Below are 17,058 nucleotides of genomic sequence, written 5' to 3'. Positions count from 1 at the left end.
TGACCCCATTAGTTATTATCCACATTTAAAAGTCATCAGTTACTACGCACTCTGTTCGTCTGCTCGATTCATTGGCAATAATGAAGAGCTGGAATATTTTCCATAGTGCAGTCATTGTTGAACTTGATACAATGGGCTCGGGGGCTAATTTTAAATTCTCCTTTTGCCAAATTGGGTCTGGCAGAATGAGCCTTGCTCATCTTTCCCCCATTTGTCTCTTAAAAAAACCTTTGCCCCTTAATGAGCTGTGGCCTTGTCCACTGCCTCTCACACACACACACACACGCACACACCTGCCAGCGCACGCTCATGTCAGAGAGGAGGTCAGAGTGTGGGCTTGGGTCTGCCGCAGCTGCTGGCCGGGCGTGCCACAAGCAGGCGACACAAGAGCACAGGGAACCAAAGCGCACAAAAGCAGGCCATGATTAATTGATTAGGGTGTTGGTTTACAGACCATTAAATATCCCAATTAAAAATGCAGCACCCAAACCGAGAACTGGGTAAGAAGACACAGACTGGCTCGTGAGTCAGGCAGACCCAGAGACAGAGAGTGATCAGAGCTAAAAGAAAAGGAAAGAGACACCCAGCGATGCCTTGGTGATTCTAGGGTGCTGACACAGGCTTAGGGGCAGAGCTGAACCATATCAGCCTAGTGTTGAACACAGTGGTTATGTCTCAAAATGATGCAACCTACACTCCCACTTCAGAATGTGATATGTGTCTGAGCCATGCAAGTTGCATGAGTTGGCGAAGCAGTCGAATGTAAAGTGAAGCACTGAGGTGAGTGGTGGTTGTGGTCAGAGCGGGGCTGAGCTGGAGGAGGCCATTGCTGCAGAGGCTCCTGTGGCGCTGAGGCTAGCATTTTGCCTGTAAGCTGGTGCTTTGCTGGAGAATCGGATAAGGCGTCCTTGGGGTATTTAAAACAAACTGCACTTGTTGGGGGAGTGGTAACGCAAGCCTCGACAATAGTGCTGTTACCTATTCAGGGCAAGCGGACTGAACCGTGCAGGCCTGAAATCACCACGCATACGCACACACACACACACACACACACACACACACACACACACACACACACACACACACACACACACACAGATCCCTCTTTCTGCAGACAGGGGCAGAGAAAAAGAGAGAGGCACAGAGGCAGAAAGAGAGAGAATGAAAGAGGGAGAGAGGGAAGGAGTTAGGGAGGAAGAGAGATGCTTTGCTTATGTCTGTCTCCATGCTACCCAAAAGCATATGGGAGGAATCTCTGAAACATTGGCACCTATACAAGATTCAGTCTTTGTGAACCTTCTCTTATTGCCTGACATTCCATTCCGTCATGCTATAAGCTTCTATGAACAGTGTGTTACTGTTGTGGTCAATGAAGGGAAGTGACGTTCACCATGGTGGAACAGCTACGTGAAGGTTTGGCAGACTTTTAGACTGTACACGGTTCTCCCGTGATCCAGTGACTGTTCAAAGCGTGTGTCTTGCAGCTCCGGAATGGCGCTTGCAGGAACAGTACTGTTGCCATGTGCCCATCCATTCACAGAACCCATCGATGTTTTATGATTTAGATAAGGTTTCTTTTAGGCCTCTGCACAACAACAGCCTACAACCTAGAAAAGCACTTTATATCTTATCAATTATTGAGATGCATCTTCATTTGGCAGTTGGTTTAAGCTGCCATGACAGGGCACCTTGTTCCAGGGCACCGACCCCCAGGTCACCTTGTAGGGCAGGAGGCCTCTGCTCCCCACAGCACCTTAAATGCTTTAGTTCTGACGTCGAGTAAAGGAGACCAATACATGCACTTCATAGAAATTGCTATAGATATTGTTTAGAAATCTATAATATTATTTAAAAAAGACTGTCCTCTGCATTGTTTTTTTTCTGTACCTGTGAGCTTTTGCACTAGGTCAGTGAAGCACTAGGTCAGTATCTTGATTAAGGTGGTGATATACAGAATGTAAGTAGTTTAATTTAATCAAAATGAACATAAAACATCAATGTGAATTTCAAATTTGAATTTCAGATAACAATTGACCAATTGTGGTAGCTAATAATTTTTAACTGATGAAAAATTTTCACATGCCCAATTTGAGCATCCGTGATTTTGCAATTCCAAAAAATGATATGAGACAAATGAGACAGTTAAACTGTGTGTTTATATAAACTTTAAACTGATAAAAGAAATCTTAGAAACTCTAGATATTCCCTATGGGAAGCTGGCTGTTACCGAGCGGTCCATAGCCTGATCCAAATCCCATAACTCTTCGTCACAGCCCTTATCTGAGCCGTGAGTGTGCTGATAGTGCTCCTCTCATTTACATGTGAATGGCATAAAATTCCTCCAGTGAAATATTATGCTGTCCAGACTGGGGGCAGCCCGCATGCGCTCAGAGAAGCATAGATGACTCCTTGTCAGAGACCTGGATATACCTTACACAGCCGCGCATCAGCCGTGCCACTATGCTAAAAGACAAGTCCCCTTATTCACTGTGCTTTGGTAAAAATGACTCTGTACAGTGTAAAATGCCCTGACTATCTTGCTTTCTGACATGTTATGCAGTTTGGTGCTTGATAAAAGGTGAATGCGGCTAATTCATAATCACTGATGTTCACAGAAAGCTGAGAGCACAGGGGAGAAGCGGCCCAGAGGAAGGCCAAGGAAATGGGTAGGTCTCACCTCACTCTCACCTCTCACCTCGCTTTTCTAGTTGTAGAGCTGGCAGCAATCACAGAGTAATTATCTGTTATAATTATAGAACTGGCACAGAGTCAGTTTAGCTTTAACTCACTAACAATGAACAACATTCATTTCAGAACCAAGATTTTACTGTTCAGCAAAATGCGCTTGTTTGAGCTACTGTGGATGGTTGTTAAGTTATGTCAGGCAAAGACTATGAACATACACAGAATTGCACAGATGTTTTCTCTAGGCATACCTGTCTACACGTTTTTCATTTTGAGCAATTCATCACTTTATTCACCTGCACCCTCTCACGTCAAATACCAGTGTATGTCGGCAGATACATGGATTACGTGCTTTTACGTGCACTTTGGGCCTGTTTAGGGGCCCAGATTAGGCCTGCTCATGAACTAAATGGATGTTCTTCAGTGGCAAATCTCCATCAATCACTGCTCTTTAATCCCAAACTGGGCTTAAGGCAGCGGCTGGGGGACGGCCTCCCGTTCAGCTCTGCTGTGGCCCCCATGTTCGCCAGCACGTGCTTAACGAGATTGTGCAAATGTTTGTGTTATCAGTTAAAGAAAATGTTTAGACTTCGCACTGACCACAGCTCCACTGCAGTAATTCTGTAGGCGGCTTTAAAACCATGTGTGTTTATTGGTCCATAAGTGGCATGTTTGATTGATAGCCTGGGGCAGTGGAGGAAGCCATGGGGCAGTTAAAAATGCCACCAGGAAAGCTGCAAGGAGATAGAGGGAATATGAATGCAGCCTGCTTTCTCTCTCTTTCTCTCTCTCTCTCTCTCTCTCTCTCTCTCTCTCTCTCTCTCTCTCTCTCTCTCTGTGTGTGTGTGTGCGCATTTGTGCGCGTGCGCATGTGTGTGCGCGTGCGCGGGTGTGTGTGTGTGCGTGTGTGTGCGCGTGTGCGTGCGTGTCCTTGTGGTTTTTCTTCTCAGGCCAGCAGACCTCCAAACTGACTTGAGCAATTGAAAAGTGTGCTGAAACATGTTTGGGTGTGCTTGATGTGCTTTTGATATACTTTGGATGGTGGTTTTTGGTAGAGCTGCGACAAGAACAGCAAATTGGGTTGAGACTCAGATGTGTCAGTTAGGCTGTTCAGGTGTACGGGTGCGTTTTTGTGATTTTATAAATTTGTTTGTGCAGTAAGTGAAAATCGGGAAGAAGGTGCTGTTTTTAGTGTAATTTATGAGACTGTTGATAATGTTTTTCAATTACAACAAAGTGCACTGTTTTATGCTATGTTTTATCTGCTGGTGACTGTCATGGGATCCATTTCTGATGATTCTGAGTTAATATGGAAGCCTGTTTTCCTTTAAAAGGAGCTGTGTTTCGTATTTTTATCAGGACACAGTTAAACAACTATTAAACCATTATTAATTACAAGTACTACAGTTTTTAACACTTCTGTGGTATTTCTGTCATTAATAGTAATTTGAGCACTTTGCGTCTCTACGCATTTATATCTATTACAGAATCTTGGACTTGTTGCTGGGATGATGTATTCAGCAGAGAAATGACTGCGTTTGTATTGGATGAAAACATGACCCGGCTTACTATATCATCCAGGAATGCGATTTGGGTCATATGTGAGCTGAGCAGTTCCAAAACACCCGCTGCTCCCCCCTTCAGCTTTCTGTGTGTGTCGTAACTTTGGTATGAACTGAAAAGGTGAAGGTGCTTGGCTATGGGATCTGGAGGTCCCGCAGGGTGGTCTGCTCCGGGTGGTTCTCCTGGGTCCAGGAGCCGCAGTGGGTTGCGCGCAAGAGGAGGAGTGGGGCTGAGAGGCACACAGGGCTGTCAGAGCAGCTCTGCCTCACGCCCAGGGTTCTTTGGACTGCTCTGATAATGAAGGCCATCTTTATTGCACCATCCTTCTGCCTTGATGCCTGCACCCTCCCACTCTTTAATGCTGCCTGCATGTCGCAGGTACACACACCTACGCACATATCCCCTGTCCCCGCCCCCGTCCCCTATCCACACACACACACACACACACACACACACACACACACACACACGCACACACACACAAACAAACGCACACACACACAGACGCACACACACACAAACGCGCACACACACACACACACACACACACAAACAAACGCACACACACACACACACACACACGGACACTCTGTTTGTTCTCCCACACACTAATTCCACTGAGTACTGGAAAGGACAAAATGTAGTGAGTTATAGATGATGTTTCTCAAAACGATGTGTCAGAATTGGAATGAAAGTAATTGCTTGTCTTCATAACTAACAACAGGAAGATGGGATTCTGTTCTTGCAAGTGAAGCGTTTCTTGACCAGGCAAGTTCACCTGTGAACTGAAACATTATGAAACAAAGGTGAAGAGTTCAGCCAGGGCAAAATCTGTCAGTGTGACTGAGAGGTGAGTCGTGGTTTTCTAACACATTTAACTGCACATAAAGAGAACAACACACTTAAAGGGCATCAGCCATACAGGAAAAGAGATTAAACAATAAATATATTACTGATAACATTATCGCTTAGGTGTGTGTGTAGAGGCAGTGACTGTAGCACCATTGGTCTAAATATATCCTGTGACGCAGAGGGAGTCACAGCGCACAGGGAGTCATGCGTCAGAGGCGAGGCTGCGGCCGGCTTTATGAATGAGGGTGAGTCAGAGAGGCAGCGTGCCATCGGAGCACGAGGGTGTCCCCTCCCGGAACCCCGAAAGGTCCAAGGCTCTCTCTGCTTGCCATTTATCCAAGTAGTGTGACGCAGACCAGGGACTACATGTTAACGCAGCCAGCGTGGTCAAGGGCAGAACACCAACTTTTTCTCCCCCTTCTCCACTACCCCTAACCTCCCTGCCTATTTTTTTTTATGAATGGACCAGGCAGATGAGTGTATCCACTGGCCTGTCCCCGTGCACATGAGACTCTGAGGGGCTGTGAAAGACCAGGTTACAATCTGTTTGGTAGCTTTGTAGGGCTTTGAAAGCTCTGGTTCTGATCCGTTTGGTGGCTTTGGTTTGTCACAGATGAACTGGCAAGGCCCAGGAGCCCACTAGAGCCACATGGCTGCCTCCAGTAGTATGGAGGGCACTTGTCAAGAGCCTTGTCGTCCCTCTCCTGGATAAACAGGCCAGCTTTCTTCATTCAGCTACCGATCACCCTCCTGGAACTAATTATAGCATATCCTTTTTGGCTACAAGGGGCCACTGGAATGTTTTCCTTTGCCTCACAGCCCCTACCCCACCCCCCACTAACCATGCCACCTCACACTCCGCCCCCCCCAAATGGTTAATGGAAGAATGAGAAGGTGGCTATGGCCACCAGGAGGGAAAGACAGTAGTGTTTAACCATATCAGTCCCAGAGGGGACTGTGCCATGTAACAAGTCTCACCGGAGAGATGAAAAACGTTTGGAGATGGAAACTATCGTATGGGGGACCACCATATGTGGCACCATGTTGACCACACACTACCCACTCTATTTCCACACTAGCCACTCTATTTCCATATTAGCCACTGCCCTTTCACACTAGTCACTGTCTTTCTACTCAAACATTCTGGGAGGTTCAGATTGTCTGTATTTCCATTTATAGATTTGAAATTAAAATAAACATTTTGTTCTCTGTGCAGATTGCTAGTTTTTTGAAAAGTGACGCTGTGTGTACCAGTGTACTTGAAACAATATGCTTTACTACAACATATTGTAGAAAGTATCTGTACCAAGGCGAGTTTAGATTTTGGACAGAAAGCCACATATAAGTGATGTCTGTTGTTGTTTTCGGTCCTTGGGGAATTGACGTCATGTTCCACAGGTGGTGCGGATAATATCCTGAGATGTTTTTAGCCGCATTTGCAGTCGTCCTCCCCCAGAGTGATAAGAAAAGAGAGCTGTGTCAGGCGAAGGTCTTGGGAGGCTGATTTGGCACAGAATGTTGACACGGAGGGATTCTCTCTTCTTCAGCAATGCTTTTTTAGCCTGTGTTCCACCATGTCTTCCTCCATATGTAAATAGCATCCCTAGAAAGTGTTGCGGTGTTGAGACCCATGTTTTGCTTTATTTCTTTTTATGAACAAATGGTCCCAGGTTACACTGGTATGGCAGGTGTCCTGCTTGATTCACTTTTAATCCATAAAAACTCCTTTAATTGACGTCATAATTGGATTTTTTTTTCTCCTTCATTTATTACTTAGCACAATTAATGCTAAAAATCCATCATTTCGGGACTCATGCTATTAGTGACATGTCGTAAGTCCTGTAAACCCACTTCGGTGCTGCTCGGTTCTGTAGCAGCAGCTCCAAGATCTGATTTACAGTCGCCCTCTTCCTTTTCCCAGTGTGCACCCTGCACAGGTGCTGAGACAGACGGGGTCCACTGTGCCAAGTGGACAAGCTTCACTGTTGGCAGGGTGTGTGTGTGTGTGTGTGTGTGTGTGTGTGTGTCTGTGTGTTTGCGCGCGTGTGCGAGTGTGGGGGTATTGGAAGGGGGGATCTTTGTCCCTGAACAGCTCGCATTAATCAGTTGTGCACTGCAGTTCCCCTTTCGTGCTGCCAACTGGCTGGTGTCCACTGAGTTTTATGGTCCAAACCAAGCAAGCAGGACTATAGTGGTGAGAGAAGCTCTCTATCTGCTCCCGCTCTTTCCTGTGCAGTTTGCACCAACACCACCAACCCCCACTGCCACCCCCCTCCGGCGACATCACCGTCAAATCCGAGTTTTTTGGCACTTGGCTCCCTGGCCACCAACCCTGCCTATTTGTTGCCACGGAAATAAACTGGAATGCTGGCGAGGACGGCAGATTTATGCCTCGCTGTGCCTTCCCATAGAAGTCAGCCCATGAGAGCAGCCGAAAGAGGCTCTCCAAGTCACGAGCCAGGCCAAGGCCAGGGCCGAGAGTCCTCCACACTCTCTGGGGTCGAGAATTCCTTTCGAAGGTCTTGATGTGTGGCAGTCCCAAGCGCCATGCCCCACCTCCCCTCGGTTGGCGCCCTAGGCCATGGTCATCGTGGCCACGAACCTCCCCTGCCCCTGCTTCAGTGGAGTTCCCAAACAGCAGACCAAGTGTGTAGGCAGGAGGAGCTGAAAATTTACCCCCCCCACCCCCGCTGCCCCAAACATCTAGCCTCATCTCCTGCGTACCTTAAAATGAGTGTCTGTCAGTTCACTGTCAGTTCAGCTGTGGGGGGGATTAATCAGTGCAGGCCTAACACCTTTGAGAGGCAAGGCAACGAGTAAATGAATGAGCAGGGGAGGGGTCGTAGAGGAAGTTCTCTCATCTCACACAAGGCTGTGCTGCTCTTGGCCATGGGACAAACAATGTTGGCAGGTGGTGCAGAGCGGAATCGGCGCTCGGGGAGGCGGGAGGGAGAGTCTGGCAGGGGGGACACGGGTGGGAGGGGGAGGGGATGAGCACCGCAGTTGGGAAACATCCAGCAGTCTCAAACTGTGGTGGAGAGGCTCGGAAAAACCTCCACCTCTGCCAGTGTGAAAAGATTTTTTCCCTTTTTTCTTTTTTCCTCTTCCCTTTTTTGGTACCACGTGCATGTGTAAGGTTGGAGGAGGGTGTTGTGACGGGAGATCAAACATCAAAACCTTTTTCTAGCTTCAGCAACCCTCTCAGGCGAAATATGGAACTCGACCCCCCAGGCCTTTCTGACCAGCAGATTCTGCAGTCAGCCGAGTGCCTCTGCTGCTCTGAGACTCTGAGAGCAGGAATCGGCAGGCTTGGCTGGTGCTCGCCTCCTTCTCTCTCTCCTCTCACTCTCCCCTTTACCCCCATTTTGCTCTCCTCTCTCCCTCTCTCTCTCCCTGTCACTCTCTCCTTCCCTCTCTCCTTCTCCCTCTCCCTCTCACTCTCTCCATCTCTCTCTCCCTGCCTCCTTCCCTTTCACTCTCTCCTTCTCTCTCCGCCCCACTCTCCCTCTCTTTCACTTTGTTTCAGCTACTTTTCGTGTTTGCACTTGCATACTGAATGGAGATGTACAGACCCGCGCTCTGTGCTGTTAGCCTTATTAGAACAAACATAAACAAACACCAACGTGCAAAGGATGTTACGGCGTGTTGAGTCACATACGCTTTGTTTACTGTATCATGGTGACTGAGTTCAAACAGCCTCTTATTTTTCAGCCTTGTGTCTCATTGCTTCTTGGCCGTTTTTACCTGGCATCCAGAGAAGTGGAGGTACTTCAGCGTGTAATTAAAGCCTCCATCCAGTTTAGTCTGTGGCTGTGGATTCCTTTGGCAAAGTGCTGCTAATTATCAGTACTTAAGGGCATTTTGTGAAAAGCAGCACAGGTTCAGTACATCTCCACTCCGCTCAGTACATCTCAACCTCATACCCGGCATTCTCTCTGCCCTTCCCCCCTCCTGCTCCATCTGCCCCCCCCCCAGCTCCCCATGTTTTCTCGCCCCGCCTACTTTCTTGTCATAGCTCCGCAGCCTAAATTCCTGCTAAAAAAGGTGTGCGTCCACACCCAGGCTCCCCAGCCGTGCCAATTCCCAGGGCTCACCTTGGTGGTTTTCCAGTGCGCACCTCTGCAACCTCCCTGTCAGCCCCTGACCCTGTCCCATTACCCCCACTCCCCAACTCCACTTTCTGCGCCACTTTCTGAAAGAGCTCTAATCACCTCACTGAGCTAAATGAGAATTCCGACTACTTACTCGAGAGGATAGGATGAACAAGGCACGGCACAGGGGAGGCGGGATGTGTGCAGACCAATTGGTATTTGCGATCGCCGCCAAACCAGCCAGGCCCCACGGCTGTCGCTCTCTCTGTAATCGGACGCGACCCGTGCGGTTATTATTATCGGCAGTCGCTCACCTAATGGAAGTGCGCCAGCCCTAGTTCAGGGCAGCGTTGACATGAGAAAAAGGAAGAGAGGAAGAGCGAGAGATGGCAGGAGTGAGAAGTGTGTTTGTGGGAGTGGGGAAAGGTATGTGACGCCTGTTATTGATGGGAAGGCCTTTACGCGAGCCAAGGCCTCTATCTAGCTCCAGCCCCAAATGAGCTGCCCGCTTCCTGTGGGGGGTGGTGGCAGGGAGGACCTACACAGTGCCGCAGTTGTGAATTCCTTCACTGGTGGCTTTCAGCGAGGGGCTGGACCCATCCATGGTGTTTCCGTGCAAACATACATTGGAACAACTTACATAAATCTGGAAGAGTAACAGATGTGATGTTTAACGTCACTGGAGCCAGTTTGATATGGATTCCTGTCTTTTGGTTTTTAATTTTTTTTAGCGATATTTTTGAAGAGCATGAGGCCAGCGCAGGTCTGTAGAAGTATGGATGAATTCTGTGTTCGATTGCACGCATTCTTGTGGAGGACATTCAAAGGGTGAGACCCCTCCCGTGGCTCTCCTGTGACACGCTCGCACGAGTGCCGTCAATTTGCCACAGTTGACTAGCGTAATTAATGGGGGGAGTGATCGCATCTACGTTGGTTAGATTTCTGCATGTCTGGAGACCAGAGTGTGGTGTAATCGGACAAACAAAAAGGGAATGTGGGGGCCACAGACAGCGAGAAATGGGGCGAAGGAGGGAGGTGACAGTGTATTTGCAGCATGCTGGAGGAAAGAGCGAAATAAATAGTGAGGAGTAGAAAAGCAGCCAGTGGGCAGTGCTGTCATCGCCGCTCTGCACGCTGGGGGCATACATCTCTGTTTGGGCTGATGGGTTGGTCCGCATGTGCTCACTTTCCATTTGTTCAGGACCACGCTGCACAGAGAAAGTGAGCACATGGGCTTTCGTTACATAGTTCACCTGTCTTATTGTGGGATTTTTGGTCCACCCTTCTGCTGTTCTTCACACTGTAACTACCGTCAGGATACAGGAAGTTCCTGGCAATACAGGTTAATCCACAACATCTGCATCGCTCAGTTTACTGGGGTGGAGGAGCACTGTGCAGATTCATTCCTGTTTAGCTCTTAGACGAACAAAACCACAACTGCCCCTTGTATGGTATGTGTGCATTAAATGCCCATGAATAACTTAAGAAGCTATCAATAACAATAATGATTTTGTGGTTAACCTACAGTTTGAGAGAGAGAGAGAGAGAGAGAGAGAGGAAGAACCTATGAACTTCGGTTTTATTATCGACATGTTAGGACATTTAGTACAGCAAAACGGAACAAAAAGTCTGGGAACTATAAATGTGCATTTTTGAGTCTCTATATCATCCCGTAAGACCTACTAAAGTATTGACATAGTTCCCACAGCATATGTTACAGACCCTCAGGACTAGAAAAACTCAAACTAGAAAGTTGTGTGGAACAGAGCTAAAATCTGAATTATAGCCTTGCCCACAGTCCCTCTCCCTTCTCTTCCTCTGTCCTTTGAGAAACTCTGGGAACTGATTTCACTTCAAACAGCAGAGGCTCCTAAACGGAGCAGATCCAATTTGTCTGCGCCTTTCTTTCCTTCTACAACACCCCCCAAAAAAAGAAAAAGGAAAAGAAAAAACTCCTAACAAAAGGCTGCTTGTCCTGCCAGGAATTTTCCACATTCCTCTCTCTGGCAGACATTTTTCTGCTCTACAAAGAGCCCTTCGGCAAATCTCCCCTAATCGGAGGGTTTAGCCCAGCTCTGATAGGTGCCATTCAGAGCACAGTTTGGTAGGGGAGGGTGGAGATGATTGAGAAACTGAGAGATGAGGAGCAGGCGTATGAGGTGTGGACAGTGGGGCGGGGGAGGGGGGGTGTCTGGGGATCCTGGCTGTTGAATCTTTTCACTGGAGTAGGCATTCCAAGAGAGATCACCAAACCTGTGCCATGAACCTGCACCCTGGAGATGTCTGGTTCCTTTTCCGCACTTCCACCTCCAGTTGAACAGAGCATGTGGCCTGTATTCACGGGAGTGCTGGGGGCGGGGGAGGGGTGCAGTTGCTGGGTGGCTTGTCTGTGGGGTCTGCCCTCAGTGAGGGAGTCCTTGGATAGGTTTGCTACATCAAATCATACCGAGTGTTTTTTATTTTTCCTGTCTATGTGGAATTCATGTCAGCAGCCCTAAGGAGACTATGTTTGAGAACTTCTTTCTCTCAAACACAAACCATGTGTTCGCAGAATGCGAACGTGAGTAGTGCTCTCGTGTTTTAGACATTTTCTTCTGTTTTACTAGCAAGGTAAAAAGAAAATGGCTTGTGGGCAAAACAAAAAGGTCTGTTGGGCTTAGCCTTTTGGCAATGCCTCAGTAGTGGTGTAATATTGCTCTTATTATGCACAATTCATGCTCATTTCAAGTATGGTAGGGCATTCAAAAATCGAAAAATACAATGCCAAACAGAACTTCATGTCAAAACCCACCATCACAGTTGGGTATAGAACCAGTCTGAATCGAAGCCATGGCGTATTTACAGCTTTAGTCGTAATTTAGGAATCTTAGCCATGCTTTGCTCGGCTAGCCGTTTAAGCGGAGAAGCCCTGGCTGAAGTAGGAGGCATCTTGCTGGGTCAGGTTTAATGATTCAGGGGAGCTTTGGTCTGACAGGCTCTAGGTGCTTTACACAAATGCAGAATCGGGGTCAGAGAGCAAGGTCGCGACCCATCCCAGCAAATACGACCCTGGCCGCAGATTTATATCCCTGCTGTTAACAACACATCGGTCTCAGAATGGCTGTAAAATGAATTGTTTTTAAAAGATATCAGAAGAAAAAAAAGTAAATTAGACAGTGTTTGTAAGATGAGTCCTTTCCTACGTTCTGTGGTGCATGACGCCACACAAAGTTTGAAAAGAGAGGGGCAGAAAAAACATTTCATCCACCACCTTCCAACTTGGGGATTTCCCCTCAGCGGGCGGCTTTCAGTAAATGAAACATGGCACGCGATGAGAGCCGTGCTAGCTGTGCCCCGTTCCGAGTGCAGGAGCCTTCTCTGTGCTATGCGAGCCTTTGCATTGTCCCAGCATGCTCTGCTCTGGAGGTGCTAAGACTTGCGGGTGCATGTTTCGTGACTGTTCTCCCAGGTACCTACACCAGAAGCTGCCTTCCAACCATTACATCATCTCCGTATCACTTTTTCTCCATAGATTTACGCATCTCCAACTTCATAGTTTGTAAGACAAGAATCAGTAGTAGTGTAGCGCACGCACAAATCGCAAGGTGTCTGCAAGGAAGCAATGAATTTTAAGTTGTCACATATTCATATATGGGCAGGTGAGGGGCTGTGGAGAAATCTCACAACAGTCGTGACTTGTAAATTCTTCAAAATTCAAGAGACATGCTGCAGAAACACGCTACCTCTTAAATGGAGCAGAAGAGCTTTTGACCCTTTCAGCCCACACAGAGTAGAAAGAGCAGTTGGAGCCTGGCTCTTTTCTCACTGGTCCTGCTTTTGCACTGTGGATGCAGGACAGGGTGCCAAAGTCCGAGTCAGGGACAGGTGTTGCTTTTCTTTGCCTGCAAAGAAACACCCACACAGCTTGCAGCTGGAAAAGTTCACACCTGTCTCAAATGGTCCTGGGGGGTTTGGGTTGAGGGAAACAAAATTGATTACTCCATGTTGTCAGAACTTGAAAAGGGGCCTATGTTCCAGACAAGACTTAACTGGTTATCAAAGAGCTTGCTTATCATGTTATCTTTTGGTAAACCTAAAGTCTTGGCAGAGAACTTTGGAGGAAGTGTTGACCACATTGAAGGTTCGTATCAGTAGGTTCATTCAGCAGGGCTTGCAAAATGGGAAGAAAAAAAAAATATTAATACAAATGTTCTTAAAATAAAAATGATTGATAAAATATTAGCATTGTTATCGCCATTATTATTATTATTATTATTATTATTATTATTATTATTATTATTATTATTATTATTATTATTATTAATGTTGTTGTTATACAAAAATAAAAACACAGAATAGGTGAAAAACAAACCACCCTGTTAAAGATAGATTAAATAGACAGATATTCACCGTAGTGTGTTAATTCATATTAAGATCACCATTTGGAGCCCTTCAGCACCTGCAGCTCCATGTCCCAGACACAGTTCACACCTTTCACACATGTGTCTCAGCCTACAGTTCAGCTTAGTATAAAGTTGTCTACTGGTGGTTAGCGAGCAGAGAATAGTCCAATGTTTGCTGACATGTTGTTGCTCTTCTCTTCATTGGCCAATCGTATCTGCAAGGAAACAGATTTCACCATTAATCTACATAGTGCTGGCGTCTTCTGGGAACTTCCCGAGGTAACTGAGATGCAGTGAGAACCTGCCATCTAACAATATATGGTTTTCATTTGTGTGACACCACTTGGTGCTGTTAACAAGCTCTAGTAGGTTGCACATGTAGGTGGTCAGGGTTCTCGGAGTACTGATGATATCTGCACTATCCTCATGATTTCACATGGTAATGATAACATATCATGTCACCCAGTGGGGCTCGGAGGGCAACATCGTGGCCATGACTGTCATTTCCTTTTCCCTAACCCCCACTTTCCCCCAGGTAGCATTCTTTGATGTTTTCATTCCCGAGCACAGTGTGTATGTGTGTGTGTGTGTGTGTGTGTGTGTATGTGTGTGTGTGTGTCTTCCTCCAAGCAGTTGTTGCGAGGCATGTACAACCCTGTGGGCTGGGAATCGTTCACTGTAGTGCTTATTTCCAGGGCAGCAGGTTGTGGCAAGCCAATTGGCCCTGAGGAAGGCTGTGATGTCGCCCCAAGTGTTGCAAAACACTGGTGTAACATCCTACTACACATCGCTGGGTGAAATTTCGGTCACTGTGACTATAGGGGAGAGTCCATTAGCACTCAGTCTATAAAGCTAGCAGTGGTGCTACTGCTTATAAGATTTTGTCATTTGTTTTGGATTTTTCCATTCAGTAAGCAACATGTGCATGTCACGTGACACATCGATAAAAAGAGAGGTTGCCTGCTTAGGTCAGATTTTGTTATATTGAGCATTCATTATATTGAACACAATAAATTTATTTACAGTTGTTTTTGGGCTACCTGTGATATACCTTTTGTATAGACATGTTCATGTACTTGCAGTGTTCTCTGTTCTCGGGTTGTAACTTTAAAGCTTTTACTAGCTTTCAGATAAGCTGCTTTGCACACTTGTGGACACAAGTATTTACATGAGACAAATGACATGCTCACCTACTCATAGGCAATATTGTTCAAATTTAACAGTGTAAGTGGTTCGATTTTTTTTCAGTGGGATTTGTTTTTCTCTGCCAATTTTTTAATCACTGATAATGGGAGCTTAAGTCGAACATTACATCAGTTTGCTGATAGTTTCCTAGAGAGGCATGATTGAACTTGTAGAGCAAAGTTCTGTGTGTCCTTCCATAGGGGGGGTTAAAGGCCACCGGTCACATTAAGAGCTGACACAGATTAAGCCAGTTTAATGATAGGAGTGCATTTTCTCACAAGATAATTAGCTTTTATCTCCCTCCCATTACTCCCTCTTTGATCAGTGAGCATGGTTTCCTCTGGTTAATCGGCAGGTCCCATTATCAGTCAGTGGGGGTGTGGAGCTGTGAAAGGGAAAATGTGTTACTGTAACACTGTTGAGCATTCATTGACTAGCACTTGATAGGATACCTCTGTTGTTCTCAATTTTTAAACTGAGGTTGTGACCCATTACAGAGGAGAGTAAGGGTTCCTTATTTGTCATGATCCAAAGAGTTCCTCCAGAAATGTGTAATTAAGACCTCTGAAATCAGGTCTGGTTGTTTGGTGTACCTCTAAAAACCCATAATCACACAAGCAGGGTAGAAATAGCCTGTGAGGAAGCTTTTTTCAGGTGTCATCTGATAGGATGGAAATAGCCCAACCTGTTCTATCAAGGGTGTCACTCACCAGTACTAAAGTGGTGGGATATGTAGTGCAGCTTAGCTGGGTAGATGCCTCATGCCCTCAAGACAAGTGTGCATGCTCGAGAGCCATATTGATTTGTCCCGCATTATAATGGGCGGAAGTCGACCTGGGGGGGACTTGCAAACAGAGGTGGGTGAGCGGGTGTTGAGGGGAGGGAGGCGACAGGCTGCATTCCAGCTCGGGGGTTGGGTTTCAGCAATGGTGGGCCGGTCGCCTCCAGGGTCCTTTCTGCCCATCTCCCGCTTCCCTGGGAACATACCTCTGGCTGCTTTAGTGTTGCCCGCACACGGAGTATGGGGGTGGGGGTGAGACACGGAGGGGGTCCCGGGGTTGGCCGGCCCCACCCAGGCCCATGTCTTAACACAGCGCCCAGAAGTGATTCGGAGTGTCAGTGCCGAGTGACTTCAAAGTGGAGCCTATGCACTGTGAAGCACAATGTTGAGATTTGGCCCTTTGTGCTTCTGAGGGAGGGGGTGGGAGCGGTTAGGATCTGAGTGGAGAAGCGGGGAATGTCCTGAGCAGTAGAGAAAGGGGCCTCTCTACCTATAGAGCTCCAGTTTCAAATACTGTTTGTCCTAGGCTCCATTCCTCAGCGATGGGGAAGAGAGCTGAGGGAAGGTTGCTCCCTCACATTTAACTTTGCCATTGTAAGATCCTGGAGGTGAGAAAACATAAAACACCTGTAATGTATTCAAGACTTTTTTTTTTTTTTTTTTCTGGTCCAAAGTATTAGAATGCAAGTCATTTCATTTCAACAAGCCCTCACAGATTTTTGGATTCTGCTGCTCCAGTGAAATGTCTCTGGTCCTGTAGATAGATTTGAAAATTTAGCAGAGGGGGCCAGATTTATTATCAGGGAGAGAATTCTTTTCAGTAAAGGAAAACAGGCAGGCAAGGCCAAATAGTGGTGCAATGTTTTGGAGTCTGTGGGCTGTTTGAGTGAACGGTGAATCCACAAAAGTCTGAGAGGATGGTATAAGGTAACCCTGAAAAGAAAGTTCATCTGGGAAGGTTCGTTGTGCTCAGTGGGGCGTAGTAGCCTTGTGACGTCCTCGGCCACAGAGCTAATAAGGGCCGTCACCTTGGTTGAGAAGTGGCCTAAATGAAGACAGCGCCGGTATAATCTCACCCACAAGCCTTCATAGACAGCTAGCCTTGCATATAATTCTCACAAAGGCAGAGGCGATCGATGGCCTACATGGATGGGTTGAGTTGGGGATGGGTCAGGGATGGGTGGGGGGTGAGTCGGCGGGGGTGAGGTTCCTGCAGGGTGTCCGTGTCGCACGTCCACCGGGCCGTCGCTGGGTGTCATCGGCTGATGGTTCCCAGGGCAAGCAGATTACCTCAGCTACTGCTGAATGTGTGTGCCGTTCCTCCCTTTATCTGCACATGCAGTCTTCTCCCAGGTCCATCCGGTGCTGACATTTACTGTGTTAACAGTCTGCTAGCATTCCAGCAGGAGCTGGCACCAAAAAACACCAGCTGTTCCCAACAATCCAGCGTTGTGTGTGTGTGTGTATTCTCCTCTCAGTGGCTGGTTTTGGTTGCAAACACAGGGGACTGTCGGGGCTT

General features: G+C 47.1%; 1 protein-coding gene across 2 annotated transcripts in view; it reads left to right on the top strand.

The window, feature by feature from the left end:
* Window positions 1-17,058, top strand: part of hmga2 (high mobility group AT-hook 2) — a 31,379-nt gene that overhangs the window by 5,319 nt on the left and 9,002 nt on the right. Inside the window, exons 4-5 of one of the 2 annotated variants that reach the window (XM_081723958.1) lie at window positions 2,616-2,666; window positions 4,173-4,612. In XM_081723958.1, the coding sequence (XP_081580084.1) occupies window positions 2,616-2,666; window positions 4,173-4,217 (96 nt within the window). In that variant the 3' untranslated portion in view covers window positions 4,218-4,612. Of the gene's footprint in view, window positions 1-2,615; window positions 2,667-4,172; window positions 4,613-17,058 lie in introns of those variants that run through there. The other variant, XM_081723957.1, reaches the window with a different exon arrangement.

Source organism: Electrophorus electricus, chromosome 11 (assembly GCF_041902795.1).
Source record: "Electrophorus electricus isolate QZ-2024a chromosome 11, ASM4190279v1, whole genome shotgun sequence".
Taxonomy (NCBI): domain Eukaryota; kingdom Metazoa; phylum Chordata; class Actinopteri; order Gymnotiformes; family Gymnotidae; genus Electrophorus; species Electrophorus electricus.
Note: the sequence above shows the minus strand (reverse complement) of the source record. Positions and strands in the feature narration are given on the sequence as shown.